This window comes from Terrapene carolina, unplaced genomic scaffold (genome assembly GCF_002925995.2).
Source record: "Terrapene carolina triunguis isolate 2854851 unplaced genomic scaffold, T_m_triunguis-2.0 Scaffold62, whole genome shotgun sequence".
Classification (NCBI taxonomy): Eukaryota; Metazoa; Chordata; order Testudines; family Emydidae; genus Terrapene; species Terrapene triunguis.
In genome coordinates, this window is record NW_020664413.1 from 53528774 (window position 1) to 53551841 (window position 23068).

Sequence of the window (23068 nt, forward strand, 5' to 3'; positions counted from 1 at the left end):
CCACAACTACATTTGAAACTGTTCCAGATCCCTTTAAATGGTGCTGTTTGACTAAATGGACTTAACTCACAATTAAAAAAAGATACTATATTTAATTAGATTTAATGGCCCCAACTCCCTGTACTGGCAGAGCTTGATGCAGAGGGTGTGCAAAGGGTTATAAAGACACCTTAGTGGTTCCTAATCCAATGCAGGGCAATTATAACACCTGGGTACCAGGTGGTCATACAAGCACCCTGGCCATGCTCCCTTACTTCTGGGCCAGAACACAAAGGCACAGGACCACTACACTGACCTATGCTAAATGGGGATTCCCCCAACCCAAGCAGTAGATTAAATTTGCTTTAAGACAGCTCTGAGCAGTTGGAGTGCAACAAAGCAGATTTTAAAAGGCTAGTGAATCTGGCCCTAAAAATAGTTTCAATTTGCATTAATTCATTACAAATTCCAAAATTTATCAATTAAACCGGACAATCTAATTTGCTAAAATAAAGTTGCTAAAACAAACACATCCATTTCTAAATGTCCTCAAGTGACAATAAATTCATAGTAGTAGTTACGGAAGATGATGATCATTCAGTCCATCCTTTGCATACAACGGATACAGTCCCATGACAGAGGACTTATTAAAGTGATATTACATACAAGTCAGGGACAAAACAAGTTACACTGTCATAAAAGTTAAGAGAGTTATATTTTTTCTTTAAATACTAGGTCACTTATTATTGCTTTGAATTTATTTAAATATTAAGAAAGCTGATTGTACATTATACCAGATAATAATGAATTTTAACAGCAGTAATCCTTCTTAAATCCCTATAGTTCTTCCTCCTAAATTGCTCTGTGTTACAAGACTGAATGCCCAAAATTGATCTTATAGTAACTATTTAAATAAATTAGAAGAAGCCTTTATACTCACCACATAGATGAACTATTGTCTAAACAGCCATAAATCCAGCTACTTGTATCCTGTTAAATCAATACCATGTGAAAATGTGCGTTACTACTTAAAATTTAAAAAGTGTGAGTTTATATATAAAAATATTAAACTTTACTCCAAAAAAATTTAGAGTTAGTGTTGATGATCCACTCTTAATTTATACCTGCCTAACTGTGACACCTCATCAGACATCACCCACTGTTCTAAACCTCCTTCAATACTTATATACATCAAAGTCTATTAAAAAGAGCAGACTTCAGTCTTCAATTCCCTATCCTTATCTATCACACATTTCTATAGTGGCCCTCACTATAACCACCAAGTGCTCCTAAGAGGGACTTTACACACACAATCAAAACACAAAAATGCAGTTATTTATGAAGTATGATTCATCTCCTGTTTCCTTAGCTATTTATTTGTAATCAGTAAGATTCACCATCTGTTTTTCTTGATCCTGTAGAGCGTTAATGACATCGTGTCGGCTGCCAAGAAACTAGATACCACAAACTCAGAATTATGATTATGAGATGAAGTAGAACGAACAACTTAAATACAAGAATGAGAATCTTTGGCTAGACAAGAAATATGTTTAATAATTTCCCTTTGTCGTTTTTGCTAACCATGAAAATGAACAGAAGATATTGCAGTCTAGAACACTTATTATTTCTTATGAAAAACAAAATTGAAGTGTTTAGAAGAGTTCTTTGAGACTTCTCAAGAGATAGGGTGTTAATTCCAGTGTCTGGGTAGTTATATTGTGCCTACCTAAATCCCTCAAACAGAATGTGGTGGTGATCTTCATTTCTTTTCCCAAACTGTTGTGTAAAGTTACTGTATTATTATTATTAACCGACTGCTGTGCAATCCACAGGTGGCAAAAGTGTTCCCTATATATTCCTCACAAGCAAATTGAAAGTAAAACATTTGGAAAACAATAGATCCTCAGATAAGATGATGATGACAGGGGCTGTACAAAACTAAAGTATTATTTATATACTTGTGTAATCAACAATTCTAGTTTAAGGACTGTTATGAAAAACAACTACTGAAGATGTACTGTAGTTATACTACAAACCATAAATATTTTTTGGCAATCAGCAATTGTTTTGTCAAAATCCTGTAAGCAATTGTATACCTTATAAATGAGATGAAAAATTCAGTTTAGTTAGAAATTAAGCCTTGTCCAAAATACCCAAGCAGCCCAAGTAAAATTTATATTCTTACCAAGCAATGTTGTGTCTGATTTAAAGAACTTCAGTTATTTTACATCTTATAAAGCAAATTCTATTCTGATGCAAGAATCAGACACAACATTGCTAATGATTAAAGCTGATCAAAAGCCAGAATTTCTATTTTGCAGAAAATGCCAATATTCGGGGGGGAGGGGGAGAGAGGAGGAGGAAGGGGCGCGACAGTGTTCCGTTTTGGAACAAAAAGTAGAATTTCCAAAATTTCCCACAGAAGGGAACATCTGAAAAAAAAAAATCATATTGAAATAATCAAAATATTTTGAAATTAAATCGAACTTGGGAGCCCAAATTTTGAGGCCCCTGGCTCAGCTGCAGCTCCTAGGGCAGAAGGCTCCCAGATGGGCTGGGAACCTAGAAGCTCTGGGGACCATGGCTGAGCCAGGAGCCTCTAGGCATGGGAGCCAAAGGCTTTCGGTGCCTGGTTCCATGGACTAGAAGCCTTGAAAACCACACCTCAAGCTGGGTCTCCCAGTGTTTCCCCAGCTTCCAGGTTCCTGGCTCTGCAGCAGGGAGCAGGCTCCAGCTATACCTAGGTCTCCAAGGGCTTCCAGGCTCCTAGCTCCGCAGCAGGGCACCTAGAAGCCCTTGGTCCTCAGCCATGGGGTAGGTTTTATGTCTGGGCTGCCCCAGAGCCATGGACCCTGGAAGCCCACTAACTGAGCTAGCAGGAAGCCAGGCAGGGATCCATTGGACCCCTGTATGAACTCAGGTAAGTCTGAAGTGATGCCGGTGGGAAGGGGGAACAATTATAGGAGCTAACCAAGACACTGACCTCTCCTTCCACTAAAGGCATCTACCCTCCATTCACCAAGGTAGTATGAAATCTTGGAGTCTTAGTGGACTCTTCACTAATCTCGAATACCTATGTAGTAACAGTGGTGAGAAATGCATTCTTCCACCTCCAGTTAAGAAACTGCACTCCTTTTCAAATGAGGAGGTGAGTCGAAGTGATCCATGTGTTTGCCTTGAGGTTAAACTACTGCAAATCATCATGTTTGAGGCTGAACGTGGAAGAAATACAAACTCCAATTGTACAGCACACAGCAGCCCATCTCCTCAACAGGAAAAACGGCTGAGAACACATCAATTGGTGGTGCTCCATATCCTCTACTAGCTCCCAGTTCATTTATATTGCTCTGGGTAAGTCCCTTACTATAGCCCCATTTTTAGGATAGCCTCCCTATTCAGGAAGGTCACTTAAACACATGCTTTCCTGAATGAGGGCATAAGATGGGGCCTTGCTACATTAAAGACCTACTCTCCATTCACAAACCATTGAAACAGCTGTACCAGTCCTTAAGGACAGTGCAGTCAACAGCAACAGAGACTAGACACAAGAGTACCAAAGATAAAGATCCAGGAGTCAATGGAATGTGCAATGGAGTAATGGAGGAGACAGAACTATGCTAAAGGCTGATCATTTTCATACCACGATTTTCATGTCGAATTATGACAACAGAGAATGGGGTTGAGAAACAGTTGCTAAACTGCTGAATTTTGGAGTGGTGAACTGCAAAATCTATTATAGGCAACTCTAAGTCAGTCTTAGGGCTTGTCTACATGAACAATTAGACCACAGCAAGCTGAGGTGTGAATCCACCCAACACTAGCCTGCCACGGTCTAACTGTCCATGTGCTGTCACTTGTTAACAGTTCATTAAAATCTTAAAGAACCCTAACAAACTCTTAATGCGTCAGCAGGGTACATACACACAGTTAGACCTCAGCAGGCTAGTGTGGGGTGGATTCACACCTCAGCTTGTCGCTAATTGTTCATGTAGATAAGGCCTTAGTATATATGTGCAGTACTCAGATACTATGATAATAAACATACTAGAAATAACAAATACTAAAAGGCATGCACCCCTAAACAAATAATAGGTTGGGATTACAGTTGAAAAGCTGGCTCTGTTTAATAATTACTGGAGAAGTTATCTCAATACAGCTGTTTAAATAGAAACATCAATTCAGTTTCATAAAGTTAAAATCAGGTAACAACAGATATATTTACAAAAATACAGAAAGCACGTATTTTCTCACCAACATACTGTTTTGACAGTGGACATGACTGTAGGTTTTTCTGTGGTTTGAAAGAGGAAACATGAAATATTTTCCATCAGATTCCTTAAAAGAAAAAATATTGCTTATTAGAAAAAACACAGAAATGACAAAATTGAAATTAGAAAAAGAAATTAATGTTACTTACATTGTAAACTGTATAGGTCCATTTTGAGGATTTGATTTTCATCCAGATCAAAGTTCCTAGAAGTAAATTATATGCTTTAATTTGCTCACTTGTGTGTGATAAGAAAACCTTAATTCTAGTTGTATGTTACTGCAGGAATTGCCTATGATGTATAATATAATCTTCAGCAGACCTTCACAAAACACAAATATTCTACTTTATCAAGCATATTTTAATCAACTTCTTGTTCATATCTCCAGAAGTTAGACATTGGAACATTAAAATATGTAATCCAATACTCACAACTGCTATCCAGAATTGCATACAATGGTTAAAATCAACTATCTGTACAGCATGCCAAACCAAGGGATGTTATTATTACTTGCAAAATGTATTAATAAGTGCTGCGACTAAAATAAAAGGTCTCAAAGAAAAATAGCATTAGCATCTGGTGGGCATCTACATCAGTATGGGGGCTGAATACAGACAAGAGAGTGTTGAAAATATAGCAGCACAACATACTTTCTTTGCCCCACCACACTTTCAGTCTCACAGGAAAGGAACATAAAAAGCCCAAATTCAGGCAGCAGAATTAGGAGCAGAAGACTCACTACAAGAAGAAAGTATGAGCAGAAAGAAATATGAATAAAGGGGGACGAGTAATGGAACCAGATTTATTAGACAAACAAAACACACACACTCAAATTCACCCTTACTGTAACTCCTTTGAACTTAATGGCATTACAGCATAGATAAATTTAGCCAAGTGTCAAAGGGAATGAGGAGAGAGGAAAATCCAATTGAAACAAATTGCACATAAATATACTCCAAATTGCTATTGAACAGGGAGGGCGGGGAGCAAATATCTGACTAAATGATTAATGAAAACTAAAGAAATGCAAAGATATTATTCACCTCCCCCTAGCGTATTTCAACAAAATTAAGCCTTGGTATTTACTCCTGGGCTCTACAGCCATGGCTCCTCCTTGTTAACTTCCTAGCAGCCAGAGAATGCCAAATAAGGAATTCTGCAGATGTCCCAACCCAAGAGAGGAGCCAATTCTTCATTATAGCATGGGTCTCTTTGCCCAGCTCTGTCAAGGGAAAGGAGCCATTGAATCTGCACATCTGGGCACCTAGGAATTCCCCAAGCAGCCAGAATTAGCATATTGGCTTTACAACACATACATACCAACCCCCACCAGGATAGGGGATGGACATGGGAAAGGCTATAGTCAGAACATCTGAGCTCCAGCTACTCCTGTGATTGCTGGAGATCAGTCAGCCAGGCCTAAACTGGAACAACTTTTGTTTCCTGGCTACTCCCCAGAAACCGAGAAATACAAAAGTGGCACGTCTTTGCCCCACTATGGTCCTCAACCAAGCCTAGTTCAGCTAGAAACAAGAATCAAGACCATAGTTTGTCGCCATGCATTCCAAATGGTGTTTGAGTGGTGCCTAAAGAAAGAGAGTGTGCTTCAGCAATTTGGTAGTGAGAAGATTAACTCTTAGACAAAATGTGTCCCTGGATCCTGGTCAAAGCAATTAGAGTTGCATACCTTTAAGTTCAGTAAGTGTTTCAGGATCTTCCTCAAAGAACTTTGCTGGGTGCCTCACAAAGTGATGATTCAATACTAACATTCTCTTCTTTGGATCCTCAGTGATCTAAAAATACCAGACAACTTGTTAATAACCTGCTTAGCATTTTATGTGATTTACAAGAAATACCAAGACATTAAGCCAGCAACGCAGCTTTATTTATAGTAAAAGTCAGAGCTCCAAAAAGGCAGAGGATAATATGGTTTCTAGTTTCAATTCAATAACTGGAGCTAATAAAAATACTCTATTCATCTATATCCAATTACTGCTATATGCAAATTGCAACTGCTCAAACTATACAAAAAGTTAAAACTACGTATACATAAAACCAAAAAGCTTTAGCTATATTTATATAATATAATACAGAGACAGACACATGCACGCACCATAAGGTGATATCTATGTGATAAATTGCAGACCCATGTAACAAGTTAGTTATAGGTGCCTGAAAAATTAAGGCTAAGATTTAGTCACGGGTATTTTTAGTAAAAGCCATGGACAGGTCACGGGTAATAAACAAAAATTGACGGTCGGTGACCTGTCCACGACTTTTACTATATGAATACCCATGACTAAAAAAAACAGTTACTCACCTTTTCTGTAACTGTTGTTCTTCGAGATGTGTTGCTCATATCTATTCCAGTTAGGTGTGCGCATGCGCCGTGTGCACGGATGTCGGAAACTTTTTCCCTAGCAGCTACCCGTCAGGCCGGTTGTGGAGCCCCCTGGAGTGGTGCCGATATGGTGCTCTATATATGACCCTGCCGGCCTGAGCCCCCTTCAGTTCCTTCTTGCCGGCTACTCCGACAAAGGGGAAGGCGGGGGGGAAATGGAATAGATATGAGCAACACATCTCGAAGAACAACAGTTACAGAAAAGGTGAGTAACCGTTATTTCTTCTTCAAGTGCTTGCTCATATCAATTCCAGTTAGGTGACTCCCAAGCCTTACCTCGGAGGTGGGGTCGGAGTCAAAGTATTGCAGACTGAAGAATCGCCCTGCCGAAGGCCACATCGTCACGAGATTGGCTAGGGAAAAAGTTTCCGACATCTGTGCACACAGCGTGCGCGCACACCTAATTGGAATAGATATGAGCAAGCACTCGAAGAAGAACTTAGCAGTTCCTGGCACCCCAGGCGATACTGCTCTGGGGGGCATCAGGACACCGCCTCTGTGGGGGCCCAGGGGCCGAAGGCTAGCCCCTACACTGGCTCCAAGGCCCTGGGGACCGCTGCTTGGGCGGCTGCCCGACCAGTGGTTGGAGCAGCTGGCCCCAGGGCTGCCCCCGGGACCGCCGCTTGGGCGCTCCTCAGGGCCAGCCATCCTGGGACCACCTGAGCAGCGCCCGGTGCAGCTGGCTGCAGGGTACCTGGGGCCAGCTGCTCTGGCGGCCCTGGGATCAGCCACACCGGCCATTGCATCTGCGAAAGTCAGAGGTTGCAGAAAGTCACGGAATCCGTGACTTCCGCAACCTGAGTGACAGAGTCACAGCCTTACCTATAACTGATTCACTTGCTTGTGCCCATTAATCCAACTTCCTGGGCCCAACTCATACACTTCACATGTCTGAGTAGCTTCAAACCTATGCCATTTCTTTTTAAAAAAAAAATCAACCTCCCAAAGTAAGTTTCCTCCTACTTCCTGCAAATATAGCTTTGCAATTTCTAAGTATTATGACCATCCCCAATGAGTTCTGAAAATTTTTACCCCCAACAGACCAGTCAACTTCCCTATATCCAACTGAACAAGCTTCAGAGACCAGTGACGCTCTCAAAGAATGACCCAACCTCTCAGCCTTATTCCCAGTTCTTCATTTTTATTGCTGTAAAATTACACAAAGGTTCAGGAATAAGATGAAATATGGCGAAAGGTTCTTCAAATAGTTTTTCAAACAGTAACATGCAGCGGCAACATAACACTTAAGCAGGTAGAAAAGAAAAATGAGACAGCAGGAGTAAAAAGAAGAAATAAATAGGAAGAAAGCGAAGAAAAGTAGTAAACTCATCAGCTTTTCCCTTGGTTTCCCCTAAGTAAGCATTCCAAATTTACATAGAGGGTTTTTGTTTTGCTAAAATAATTTGCAACAGGACACTATACTTAAGCAAATTTGTATACCTTGTAACAGTACAGCTGAGCAGATTTGTTCAGAATCACAAGGTCCCAGGCCTGTGTAACTAATTCTATCACAGTGAGAAGGTCAGGGTTTTAGCCCAGCTATAATTAACTCATCGACTCAGCCAGCAGCAAAAACTGAACCATTGTCACATTCTTCACAGAACCCAAAACACAAGATTCTGGAGCACTAGACATCAAAAAGCCAGCAATTTTTTCAACATGATACAAAATTATCAGAAAGTAATATAAAGTATTTGTCCCTGACTATTACAATGGTAGCTAAAACATCACTTTGTTGGGGGGAGAAAATCCCCACCTTCCTCCCAGTATTTATGGGGCATGCAGGAAATGGGAACTACAAACCTGTTTGGTGGTTTCATCAATAAGATCAAAAAATGCCCTAATGGTTGCCAAGATCAATTCTTTACACCTAGAACAAAAAATAAGGAACACTATATTTAAAAATGCAACAACAAAAAAAGGTATGGGCTAGATGTTTTCAGAATATTACACTCTGAAATTAAATGAATTTATAAAAGGTGATGAGGGTAAGGGATGGAGAAAGAGGTCATGTCAATTACCTAACTTCTCTGTTCTATTTGCTTACCATACTATAGAGAGGTGATCTGTTGAGGCCCAAGTTCTAGGCACTGCTGAGCTCTGTTTGCAGGAGAAAGAAATGTATTAGCTTTTTGGGGATTCAATATTTAAACATTAGAAATTTGAAAATTTATTTGAGATTTATGTCTGAATATTTATTAATAAGATGGGCTTTTATAAGTTTATCAAACGAAAGCTTGGTTAGCCTTAAGATAAAGCTGGGGAAAAAACCTTATCACTTCAGGAACACACTCTGAATTCTCATGGTTATTTTTTTTTTAAGAAAACTATATCATTTTCCCCAAAGCTAAGGTTCGCTTCCTTAAAAAAAAAAAAAAAGAAAAAAAAAGATTTCTCAACTTATTTAAATTGATTCTATTATCCCATGTTCCCAACTATACACCAGCCATATGCATCCACATCCAAAACCTGGGAAAGTAGGAGAGTCTTGCAATGTAGCCTGAATGTCACCAATTCTGGACTCTGACAGATCCAGGGTGGAACAGAGGGGGAAACAGTACCAGATGGAACATAACAGAACCAAGACACACACCCCCATACCTCCCACCTCCAAAGAATATTTATCGACTGTACATTCCAACCATTTAACCTTTTAGCCTTAGAGCATCACAATTTCCGTCCTACCACTCTCGGGGGAGAGTTGGACTTATAAAAGGCAAGATCCCATTTAGGGCTTTGCAGGTTAAAACTAACATCTTAAATTTCAACCAAAAGTCAATTGATAGCCATGGAAGATCATGGAGCAGAGTTGCAATATGTTATTTGAGTGAAATGCCAGTTAAGTGCCTTTATGTTCTGCACCAACTGCAGTTCCCTAATAATATGAAGATAGTGTCTCACGTAGAACATTTTGTAATAGCTCAGCTTTGAGGTGAGAAAGGCATAGATTGCCACTGTGAAGTCTGCACCAAAACTAAAATTATGCAAATTTATTACCAAAACAAGATGATACTCTTGACTACTGCTACTACCTGGATACTCAGAATCAGGTAGGAATTCAACAAGAGTCACAGGCTGCAAACCTTAAAATGAATGGCAAGCACCTCTCAGCAGACAGGGATTATTTCAAACTTTCAATGTAATCATTATAGCATGGGGTAAACAGCAATAGGGAAATAATTCACTTGTCTGGGTTGAGTTTCAAGTCACTAGCCAACACCCAAATTTCCATTTGACCCCAGGTAAATCTCTCCATACCTCCAATGGGGTTGGTGGAGACAGAAATATAAATCTGGGCGTTATCAGCATTACAAAGTTGCCATGTACCATTCTTCAATATACAGGTTGTAAACCTCTGGTACCCTTTGCTCAGCGTATGTATACAAGACCACCACTATGGAACAGCACATGAAAAAGCCTTTGTTGAAAATAGCCATTGTCCAATACTACCCTTTGATTATGCTCTTAGTTACTAGCTAACTGAGTTCTGTTACAAAACAGGTTAAAGAAAAAACAAATTTCCAGTTATTTATTACTAGTGATGCAAGTTGCTTTAAATCCACCGTAACTGAGGATTATGAAACAGAGTGGAAAAAGTAACTGCAAAATGAAATATTTTCTCCACCTCACCTTTGTGCTCCAAAGTGAAATTTGTATACAGCACATCTCATTATCAGATGTGTTCTTTCAAACCTAGTAGTATTGCAATAAGAATTTATTATACTACACCTTACATACTGTATTCAGACACAGGTACATACTGCCCCTAAACAGTTAACATAATACCATTAGAAGACAATTAAAAATTTTTTTTACCACAACAAATAAGGCACGGCTATGTTGGCTTAATCTGGGTAGAAAAGCGAGTCCTGAACGAACTTGGTAATCTCTGAATCCTCCCGCCACAGAAAGCGTAGTTAGATTTCTTATGTCTTGGGCCTTTAAAATCCAATGATTGTTTACAGCTGTATAAAAATCTTTTAAAAAATTGAAAATAGATTAAAATTCACTTTATACAAAGAAACAGTGGAAATTTTTTCACAGCATTTAGTAAGAAAGTTTTTTGTGAGCTATGCTGGCAGCCTATCCAGCAGTCAAGTTTCCATTCCCATTTTTGAGTCGTGTGTTAGAAAACAATACTGTATTTCTGTACCCAATGGAGGGGTGATGAGGCAAGTCAGATGCAACTATGCTTTTTTACACCAGCTAAGGATGAGCTTCCAAATATTTAGTCTCATGACGAGAAAGGTCAAGACATCAACCACAACACACAACAAAACCCTGTAATGGCCCGTACATAGTATTGTAACAGTGATCGATAAGGAAGGCCAAATGGAAGTATGCATTTGTGATATAAGTCAACAGTAGAAGGAGAAATTAATAGAAAGGCAGCAGTGACAAAATCAAGGGGATAGGAATCACCCATGCTTAGCTGCCAAAAAACAAAAAGATAGAACACAAAAAATTCTACATATAGCAGCACAATAAAATATACTACTGCACAGTTAGGGTTGCCAACTTTCTAATCGCACAAAACCGAACACCCTAGCCCTGCCCCTTCCCTGAGGCCTCGCCCCTTCCCCGAGGCCCTGCCCCCCCGCTCACTACATTCCCCCCCCTCAGTGGTCACTCTCCCCCACCCTCACTCGCTTTCACTGGGCTGGGGGCAGGGAGTTGAGGTGCGGGAGGGGGTGAGGGCTCTAACTGGGGGTGTGGGCTCTGGGGTGGGGCTGGGGATGAAGAGTTTGGGGTGCAGGAGGGGCTCCCGGCTCGGGGGTGGGGCAGAGGGGTTCAGGGTGTGGGAGGAGGCTCAGGACTGGGGCAGGGACGCAGGGTTACCTCTGGCGGCTCCCGGTCAGCGACAGAGCTAAGGCAGGCTTCCTGCCTGTCCTGGCACCGCACTGCGCCCAGAAGGTCCTGCTACTAGGCGAAGGTGCACAGGCAGCTCTGCACGCTGCTCTTGCACGCAGGCACCACCTCCACAGCTCCCATTGGCCACAGTTCCTGGCCAATGGGAGTGCGGAGCCGGTGCTCGGGGCAGGGGCAGCGTGCGGAGCCCTGTGGACCCCCCACCTAGGAGCTGGATCTGCTGGCCACTTCCAGGGTGCACCACGGAGCCAGGACAGGTAGGGACTAGCCTGCCTTAGCTCCGCAGCACCACCGACTGGACTTTTAATGGCCCGGTTGAAAGTGCTGACCGGAGCCGCCAGGGTCCCTTTTCGATCAGGTGTTCCGGTGCACAGTACAGATTCATAACTTTTGAAATGTGCATTCTTATCAAGTCTAACTTCATAAAAATTAAAATATTGTAGAGTATTGATGTAATGTCAATACAGTAATTCTTTTCTCCTTTTGGGCTCTGCAGATTTGTATGTTTTATGCCATCTTCAAACATTTAATCTCAATTAAGACCAATATTTGTATTTAATATTCTCACCGCCCCACCCAAATACCTTTGAGTTCACTGAGTGGGCAGGATGAAACTTGCCAAATTACAAAAAAAGTAACAAAATAACTAGGTATTCGGTCAGAAGAGAAGATGATTTTGAATATGAAGGTTTAACACAAATAAGCATTCGCTCATGGGGGAAAACAGAAAATCACTTTGAGCTGTAATTTACAAGGTTCCAAATTACTTCTATTTTCTGTGTAAAATGCTGGAAATTAAGTGCTCCTCCCACTACACCAAAGGTCACGTTAAAAGCTGAAAGACAATATTTTGATATTTATGTGATATAAACTGATGTTCTCTTAGTGTCCCAGTTCTGCCAAATAGGAGAAAGAGTAGAAAATTAGAGCATCTCTCTTTTTCCATAACAATGTGTTTTCAGGCCACAGTAATGCAGCAGATTTTCACACACACACACACACACACACACACACACACACACACACTCTTAAGCATTAAAAAAGAAACATATAGTGCCCAATGCAACACTTAACTGAAGTAAACTTACCAGTAAGATATTTGTCTAAAGGCATTACAGGTGCAACATGAGGTGTGGCTTGTGTAATGAGGAGGTTTATAAATTCAGGCTTAAAATTCTTTAGAGTGAGCAATGCTCTTGCAACAAGACCACCCATGGAATGACCTACTATTGCAACACTGCTTGGAGCAAATTCTTGATCCTTCAGAAAAAGAAAATAGCAATCACTCAAAGTTAGAATTTGAGAACATTCATTTAAACAAGCAGATGAAACTTAGGGCTTGTCTACACTTACTGGGAGAGCGACAAGCGGCAATCGATGCACCGGCGGTTGATTTAGCGGGTCTAGTGCCGACCCACTAAATGGACCGCAGATCGCTCTCCCATCGACATTGCGTAGTGTGGACCCCACGGTAAGTAGATGTAAGCTACTAAGCTATTCATGTAACTCAAATTGCGTAGCTTAGATCGAATTTCCCTTGTAGTTTAGACAAGGCCTTAGACATTGACCTATCATTTAGTTAACAGTTCTACATTTTTCTCTGAAATTAATCATGTTGCTCAAAGAAAATAGTCGGGTTTAATAGTTTGACAAGTTGTTACTAACTGACCCATATTTTAGATGCTTTGGTCTTCCAAAAATCACTAAGTAAACACAGGCTCATCACAAGAAAAAGTTAGAGTGTAGGCGGTGCTGTACTGCAAAAACTGTAGTATATAGCTGATATAATGATGTTTGAAAACCTTAAGGAAGTAGACCAGCACATAAGCTTTTAGGCTGAGGAATATTTTCTAAATCTGTATTAAACATTTAAATAAACAGTTCTGGAAACATAAATGAGCCTACTGCATTTCTACTACAAAGAAGTTTACATATTACATGGAGATATTTTATTTAAAAAAATGATAAAACTATCCAGGGCTTTGGGCGCCCTCACCATGAGAATAAACACAAAATCCAAAATTTGTTTACAAAATCAAGACTAAAGCAGGAGTATTTTTCTCCCATCCACATACTTTACACCACATAATTAATAGCCAATATATCTATTACAATTTAAAATTTCCATCCCACAATTTCCCACTGAACAAAAATCCCATCCCAGTTTTTAGGAGAAAAGGATAAAAAACTCAAAATACTATTATAAATAAATAAATTAATTAATTAATTAATTAATGGAGATATCCTATCTCCTAGAACTGGAAGGGACCTTGAAAGGTCATCATGTCCAGCCCCCTGCCTTCACTAGCAGGACCAAGTACTGATTTTTGCCCCAGATCCCTAAGCGGCCCCCTCAAGGACTGAACTCACAATCCTGGGTTTAGCAGGCCAATGCTCAAACCACTGAGCTATCCCTCCCCCCAACCCCTATTCATGTGGATACTTCACGTCTTACCTTGTACAGCTTAAGAATTACTTTAATGCACTCATGCACAAATCTGGTTTGTCTTTGCAGACTACCACCATATAGTGCAACCAGCTCCTCATTAAAATTGACAGTGAAGAAATTGAAATGGTATTTGAAGTCAATGTCTTCTGCTTTTCTAAGAGCTATAGAGCCAAGAGAACGTACTAGGAAAAGAAATTGCACTAGTTAATCACGGAAACAAGATTAAATCAGTTATCCATATAATAAACCTCCATGACTGCATCATGCGGGGGGTCAGACTAGATGACCATATTGGTCCCTTCTGACCTTAAAGTCTATGAGTCTATGACCACTGAAAAGAGAGTTTGTTTGGATTATATACAATTTGCTCAAGAGCATCAGATTGGACCACAGGTGTTTAATCTCCTCCAGATCTGGTTTTCTCCTCCTTACACATCAACAGCACAGCCTAGCAAGAGGAATATATTAGCCTTATTGTAGATGCACTACCAATGCTAGGGTCTTCCAATTAGTTCTTTGCAGAACATGGGACCTGGGCAGCTTGACTTCCAAACTACATGGAGCCATGGAGAAAGCACTTTTCTCTTCATTCTCACCACAAGAGTAGGTGTGATTCTCCCACTCCTTTCTTCCCCAAATCTTCAGCCTTGCAGAGATAGAATCCTACTTTCCCTCTCCAGCCCTGGCTGCTACTGAGCATGGCCTTCTCACTATAATGCTGCCACTCAGTTACTAGCTCTTAGAAACTGCACAGCTGAAAGACATGGGACCCACCCCAGGCTGCAAATGACTAGTTTGTGAAGACAATATAAAGCAGGGCTGTCAATTAATCGCAGTTAACTCACATGATTAACTCAAAAACTGAATCGCGATTTAAAAAGTTAATCGCGATTAATCACACTGTTAAGCCATAGAATACCAATTGAAATTAATTAAATATTTTGGATGTTTTTCTACATTTTCAAATATATCGATTTCAGTTACATCACAGAATTCAAAAGTGTACAGTGTTCACTTTATATTATTTTTTATTACAAATATTTGCACTGTAAAAATTATAAACAAAAGAAACAGTATTTTTCAATTCACCTCATACAAGTATTGTCGTGCAATCTCTTTATCCTGAAAGTGCAACTTAAAAATGTAGATTTTTTTTTGTTACATAACTGCACTCAAAAACAAAATAATGTAAAACTTTAGAGCCTACAAGTCCATTCAGTCCTACTTCTTGTTCAGCCAATCGCTAAGACGAACAAGTTTGTTTACATTTACATAAGGTAATGCTGCCTGCTTCTTATTTACAATGTCACCTGAAAGTGAGAACAGGCGATCACATGACACTGTTGTAGCTGGCATCGCACTAGTTTTTTTAATTGCTTGACAGCCCTAGTATAAAGACTACAAGGAAGAATGCTTGAGCATGGGGAAAAGTCTAACTGGGGACAAAATGCCAGTCTCTCCTAGAGAGCAACATTTTGTGAGATCTAGATCCTGCTTTGTCTTTATTCACCCCTGGAAATATCCTCTCACTGTGGAGATTCAGTTATCGAACAACCTCAATGAGCCCTGTTGAAAAAGCTAAACAACACATTCAAAGCACTGAACAGATATTAAATAATTCCCACAGCACTCTGGTAAGATTAATATATTTTAAGATCAGAAGGGACCATAAATCATCTAATCTGACCACCTGTATAATACAGGCCATAGAATTTCATCCAGTTACTCCTGTACTGTATTGAGCCCAAAAACTTGTGCTTGACCAAGGCATATCTTCCAGAAAAGAATCCAGTCTTGAAGTGAAGATTTCAAGAGAGGGAGCTCCATCACTTTCCTTGATAGTTTGTTCCAATGGTTAATCAACTTCGCTGTTAACTTTGTACCTTATTTCTAATACAAATTTGTCTGGCTTTAACTTCCAGCCACTAGTCTTTGTTATGCCTCTCTCCCCTAGATTAAAGAGATCTTAAGTACCTTTATGGGGAGAAAATATCCGGTACTAACACACTTTAACCAACTCTCTTCTTGATCTTTTTGCCTCACGGTAAGACATTTTTGCAGCTATCAAATAATTTTTGTGCCTCTTCTCTATCCCATTTTTCAATATTCTTTTTTAAAATGGGGACACCAGAACTGGATGCAGTATTCTGTTAGCAGGCTCAGAAACGCCACATATAGTGGTAAAATCACCTCACTACTCCTCTGTTTATACATCCAAGCATTGCATTAGCATCGGACTGGGAGCTTATGTTTGTCCACTATGATCCCTAAATCCTTTTCAGAGTCACAGCTTTTCAGGATACAGTTCCCCCATTCTTTAGGTACAACCTGCATTTTTTGTTCCTAGATATATGACTTTCAGTTTGGTTGCAACAACACACATTTTGTTTAAGTAGGCCCAGATTACCAAGTGATCCAGATCACGCTATGTTTCCCTTTGATTCCGAAATGGTCACTCTCTATATTGCTGTGTTTTCAAAAAGACCTAATTAGTTCACAATAGGGTCTGTACTACTTTAAACATAATTACAAGTGTCCATTTGGCATCTTGTGTGATGATTATCTCAGTAATCTTCTTTGGATATCATTGTCCTCACATGCCTTTAAATATGTTTTCTAAAACTATAAATTATGAAATGTTTTACTATGTCATTATGACAAAGAATGTATAATTTCAGTCAAAAGAATTAAAGCACCTTTGAAGGTTAAAAAAGTCAGCATAAGTTATTCATTGGCTAAGCGTGTGCAAGGCTTATTTACCCAGCTTCACAAACAAACTATTTTGGGGCATATACTAATTGTTTACAAAAGCACAGAGGTTTTTTTAACATCACCATTAGAGCGCTGAGTAATTCTGTTTCAAAGCACTTTATAAAACGAGTAATAGTCTAATGAAGAATGACTGGCTTCAGAATAACTCTCATTATGCTATATTTAATTAGTTAATGGTTGCACAGCACTTTCAAAAACGTAAAGCACTACTTAACTGCAAAGTACTCCGTATCTTCATTTTCCTCTACAAATATACAACTATTACTTCCAGTCTCTGAATGGAATGAAGTACAGCAGGAGATAATGAGTTTATACCGAATGTAGAAACAGGATACATTAAGACTTGGAACAACATGCCAGGGTGGAGCCACTTGCCCATCAGGTAACTAGCAGGGAATCCAAAACCGCTTTTGTAGATGGGAGGAGGAGTTGAAGCTTATTTTTAAGGTATCTAAAACTAGATTTGATATCAAAGATCTCAGAATTCTCCAGTAGCTAGTGAGTTTTACCCCTTCTTCTAATTCAGTTGTGCTTTTATTCAATATGACTGTTCTAAAATATCATTCAAGTCAAAATCAATCAGATGTTTGCAAGTCACCCAGGTTGCCAATAATTGTGTAATACAACAGACCTGATTTGAGTAGCAGCCTGTGGGTTTTTCCTGCCTACGTTAGTGAAATTTAGAGGAATTACAGAGTGATCCCTGGGGGAATCATACAGAGGTGCTGGGTTCCTAAAGCACAAGTACCTTTTAGGATGTATCCACAATAGAGAAAATAGGACCCCAAACTCACCACTGGAGCCCACAAGTGGTAGCGACAGTGAAACTATGATTTAGGGGCATTTTCACCACTGTGTGCCTGGGCTGGTCTGAACTCATTTACATAAGAGCTTCCACCAAAGGGCAACAATATGGGTCCTACTTTTGCCAGTACAGAAAGGATCGCACTGACCCTAGTCTGCTTTCCTACTTTCCTTGGGTAGAGGACAAAGAACACTTTGTGGTCAAGTGAAGGAAATGTAATAACGTAATTAAGTTATCTTAACTTAAGACAACTAACCTCACATAGAACTGTGTACAAATTTTTAGTTAAATCATTGGACAGATAATATACATGCGTCTTAAACACAGAGTGCATTATTTCAGTTTTACATTAAATCAATTTGATTTCAATGGACTTACCCTGGGGTAAAGCCAGGGGCGGCTCTATGTTTTTTGCCGCCCCAAGCACGTAAGGCAGGCGGCTTTCGGTGGCATGCCTGCGGGAGGTCCGTCGGTGCCGCGCCATCGGCATCCCCGCCGCCGAATTGCCGCCGAAGTCGTGGGACCGGCGAACCTCCTGCAGGCACGCCGCCGAAAGCCGCCTGCCTGTCGCTATCACAGCGACCGGCAGGCTGCCCCCTGTGGCTTGCCGCCCCAGGCACACGCTTGCTGCACTGGTGCCACCCCTGGGTAAAGCTGGTGTAATGCTGTGGGGAATCAGGCCCAAAATTAAATCTATAATCTTAATAGGTTTAATACATAATACGTTCTATCGAGTCAAGTTATTTAAAGCTATGCTATTCCTTTGTTTTTGTTTTACTATATATTTATTTATGAAGTGTTAACAGGCTTACAAATGCTTGCCATGTAAATCTCAGAAACAAAAAAATAATCATAGTTTTTGTTGAAAGAGACATTATACAAGAAAATAGTCATCAGCTCTCTACTAATTACAGTGTTACCATATTACAGACAGCATACATAAAACACCTTTGACATCATTTCTAGTTATTTTATTATATTGAGTGAAATGTCTGATTACACATTTTTAAACAGACTACACACGTCTATCAAGAATTAATATTAAAGAAAAGGACAGGTATGCTTTTTTGAGGGGGGGGGAAGAGAGGGCAGTTAAAGGAATTTTGTCTAAGTACTGAATAAAAAGTAACCAAATTCTTAAGTATCTTTTTGTCCTCTGTCTATTTCGCTGGGTATGTAATTGGTATGTTAATTTTCCCATAAAACCAACCTCCTGTATTTTTTTAAATCATTTCTCTACAGTTGGACTATTTTTCTTTTTGCAATGAGAGGCTATCAGTCGCTGAGCAAATATGTCTATGGCTTTATGGACTTCAAAAACTGTGAAGTCTCATTCCAGGTAAACATCTTCAACTGGGTTCTCCGCTGGTGAATAGCATCATAGCTTACCTGACTTCAACTGAGCCACACCAATTTACAGCTAAGAATATGGCCCCTTATTTCCTGGACACTGTACATAAGGAAATTCTCCATTATTTATACTTAAAGTAGTAGCAATGAGACATTTGGATATCATTCCTGTAGCAGCTTTGACCATTAAAAGTGTCTTTTTTTGGCAATATTACAGAGACTAAACTCTTCCTGCCTTTAACTAAAAAAGATAACTCTGTTTGTACAACTTTCAAAATTCACTTTACTATATTCTTACCTTGTTTGTAACTCCCGGCATTCCCAGGAAGGAAGAGAACTGGAATCCCTGTCAATATCAGATTTTTGTTTTCTTCAGCATAATTCCCTTCCCCATAGAGATAGAGCTCATAGGCTGGAAAACGTCTGGATATTTTCTTAGGTAGTTTTATTTTCTGTGACAACAAATACATATGATTAAACGTACAGTATCTGACTAAAATTAATGGATCTTTAGCAACTCCTAAGAATTCAAGATACTGGACTCCTAAAATGCAAATTAAGAGTAACTACAAAAGAAGCAATTTGCATCATTACAGACAAAGAAGAGGATTTAGCCTCAGTAATGCTTACGCAAATTTACAAAAGGGAAAAAACTGCTATGGGAAATATTTTTTTCCCCCTTATAATCTATAAGTGAAGGAAATAAAACATAAATTTTTTTTTTTGGAGACCTATTCTGTATGATGCAACCAGAAAAAAAGAGAGGTGTTTTATACTGCAGCCTTGTGGTATCTCCACCTAATACTCTTTTCTCTGTACTACTTTTAGAAATTTAATTGTAACTTTAATCAATTTGGGACTTGCATTTTCTGTAATACAGAAGCTCGTCGTCTTGACTAACAATTGCCTGGAAGGGTGAAATACATTAGCTTCTGTTTGCTGTTTTAGCTTCAGAAGAGCAAGTGCATATATTGTAGCAAACAAAAAGTCATACAGTGTGTACAGCAATGTATTGTACCTTATGTATTACATACTGCTTTATCTTTATATTTTGACAGTGTACAAAATGCACCACTTAAATGGGTTTTGCTGTAAGGACCTACAAAAAGTTACTAAGATAAAACAAAAAAATGGTAGTTTTATTTATTATTTTTGCTACATATAACCAATCTCAAAAGCTGAAACCAACAACAGGCAACAGTAGCTGGATAATAAGATCCTAATCCAAACTGCACTAACGTAAATAAACTCCCATTGAGTTCAGTAAGCTTTGATTCAACCTCCCAGTGAACTGCAATTATCATCTTTCAGAACTATAAAACTACACCAAAGTGAAAGCGAAGAAATGTCTGTACACAAAATAAAGATCCACCCTGATTTCTACATCTCAAAGGAAAAACAGCTTTGTGGAAATCCTTGTCACAAAGACCATTAAAAATTCCTCCTGAGGCATCAGGATCAGGGCCGGCTCTAGCTTTTTTGCTGCCCAAGCAAAAAAGGGCGGCCGGACTGCCAAAGCAAAAAAAAAGGCAGCCGCAGGGAGCGCGTGGAGGGCGGTCAAGGCGGCTCGCAGGGGGGTGAAGGGCGGCGCCTCGCAGCCGGGCGAGAGGGGCTCCCCCCTCCGGTATTGGGGTGCCTCTCCCGGCCGGGCAGGCTTAGCCCCCGGGGGCTGCAGGAGGTGCTGGCTCAGCCGCTCCTTTAAAGGCGGCTCGGCTGGGCCGGGCTCAGAGCGGCGCGGGAGGCGGAGGCCGGTGCAGGCAGCGGGGAGTAGCGTGTCCCGGGGAGCTAGTTCCTGGCCCCCTGGGCCAGGGTCCGTGCCCCTGCAGGGCTGGGCTGGGACTGGCGGAGCGCGGGGAGCCAGCCGGGGGCTCCAGAGCTGCGGACCGGGCTGCAAAAGCAAAAAACAAAAAAACCACGGCAGGGCCGGAATGTGCCACCCCAAGATTGGCCGGAATGCCGCCCCTTACAATGTGCCGCCCCAGGCATGTGCTTTCTCGTCTGGTGCCTGGAGCCAGCCCTGATCAGGATCATAAATTGGGGCATCTGAGTGACCCTTGTCATTATTCCCAAATATAAAAGGTTCCAGAATCATGCTGGTACAAATGTTCTACTCTGAAACAGGACATCCAATTTTACCTGACTTAAAAATTAAAACCCTAAAATGCAATTCTACCTGGAAAGTGACTAAAATGATAGTGTTTCACCTGCTTCCAATTCAAATGTACTCCATTTACAAGTAAGAGGTTTTCTTCACACTCAGTCTGAACTCAAAGGCAACCTGGGTTCTTTTCTTCTTAATGAGCAACACCAGTAATAAAGAATCTGCAGATTAAATTATGCCCTCAATAGGACTAATAGGTATCTCTGTCTTCAGTGGGTTTTGCACAAATAAAATTGACTGGATATGTAATTAGAATTTAGCAAACAATTCTGATGGTGATGCACAAGACGGAATAGAAACCAGCTCATTTGGTCTTAAATGTGTTACCCATATAAGCCTGAAAGGAGTAAAAAAGTAGTCTTACTTTTTGTCACTAGTCAAAAGATGCGACTCTGCATACGCATATCAGATATGAATTGAGTAGAGACTCATTTTACAGTCATCCTTTAGACTAAAATCACATTCAGCTCTGAATGAGGTTTGGTTTTGGTTTTTAATAAAAGCAGATTTCTACTGTGCTACAGCAGCATTTCCTCCAGACAGTCTGAATCTTGGAAACAGGGTCTAACTACTGACATTTCTTGGGAAAGAGTTATGAGTTACCTACACACTCAATTCAATCTCAGTTACAGAGCCACGACCAGTGACCCCATAACTAACTAACCAACCAACCTGCGCGCGCACACACTCCCATCCCCTTGTACTAGTATTTTTTGTACACATCCTGGGAAATAGAACTGACTGACTAAGTAAAAGAAACCTTCACAAGAAGGACAGAAATGGCAGGCTCTTCTTCCCTTAAATTAAAAGAAATATGTTTCACATGGCAAGGCAATACAAGAAGGGAATTTACACCAAAAACGCAAGACAATGTAGCAGACATGAACAGAGCTACCCCTCCCCAAAATTAACTGAAATAAGTCAATTAAAATGACTAAAAATACAATTTTAGTGGAAAATATTTTATTCATATTCCTTACAAGGTTCTAGACCAGGGGTCGGCAACCTCTGGCATGCGGCTGGCCAGGGTAAGCACCCTGGCAGGCTGGGCCAGCTTGTTTACCTGCCGCATCCGCAGGTTTGGCCGATCGCGGCTCACACTGGCTGCGGTTCGCTGCTCCAGGCCAATGCGGGCTGCGGGAAGCGGCGTGGGCCGAGGGATGTGCTGGCCGTGGCTTCCCGCCACCCCCATTGGCCTGGAGCGCCGAACCACAGCCAGTGGGAGCCGCGATCGGCCGAACCTGCGGACACAGCAGGTAAACAAGCTGGCCCAGCCTGCCAGGGTGCTTACCCTGGTGAGCTGCGTGCCAGAGGTTGCCGACCTCTGTTCTAGACTAATTGTACCATCTCAGGAAAAAGGACCTGAACATCATTATGGCCAACTCAATGGAAACCTCTGCTTAATGTGCAGAAGCAGTCAACAAATCCAAGTATTAACATGCATAAGAAATAGATGGACAATATGAAAAATGTTATAATGGCACTGTACAAATTAATAGTATACCCTCACCAAGAGTACGGTGTTCAATTCAAATCACTACAGCAGAATTAGAGGGGTTTCAGAGAAAGTGTAAAGATAAACCATTTTAAAATAAATCTATGGGCTTCATACAGAAGCAAAATATTCATAATTTTGAGCATTACCCTAGCAGCATGCTACGATTTCTCACCATACTGTTACTTAGAACCAGTATATAATGTACAAAAAGAGGAAAAAAATAATCAAAATGGTAATATTTCAAAGAGACTGAGCTACAGAGAACTACATCACCATTCACTTAAAATAATTCAGAGAAATTCTCACTATGGCAATTTAATACAATATAATATTACTGAGAACAAACGTGGCACTTTTCACTTTATCTTCCAGTTCTGTACAAACTATGTTCATAGAATGATAGAATATCAGGGTTGGAAGGGACCTCAGGAGGTCTTCTAGTCCAACCCCCTGCTCAAAGCAAGACCATCCCCAACTAAATCATCCCAACCTGGGCTTTGTCAAGCCTGACCTTAA

At 40.4% G+C, this 23068-nt stretch overlaps 1 protein-coding gene across 1 annotated transcript in view; it reads right to left on the minus strand.

Moving 5' to 3' along the window:
- The window catches only part of PGAP1 (post-GPI attachment to proteins 1), a 57091-nt gene that overhangs the window by 28220 nt on the left and 5803 nt on the right, over positions 1–23068 (minus strand). Inside the window, exons 2-11 of the mRNA XM_026647644.2 lie at positions 19192–19345; positions 13973–14148; positions 12606–12777; positions 10465–10625; positions 8696–8748; positions 8452–8518; positions 5935–6040; positions 4397–4452; positions 4231–4314; positions 920–969 (exon numbers count right to left, since the gene is read on the minus strand). Coding sequence (XP_026503429.1) covers positions 920–969; positions 4231–4314; positions 4397–4452; positions 5935–6040; positions 8452–8518; positions 8696–8748; positions 10465–10625; positions 12606–12777; positions 13973–14148; positions 19192–19345 — 1079 coding nt within the window. The remainder of the gene's footprint in view (positions 1–919; positions 970–4230; positions 4315–4396; positions 4453–5934; positions 6041–8451; positions 8519–8695; positions 8749–10464; positions 10626–12605; positions 12778–13972; positions 14149–19191; positions 19346–23068) is intronic.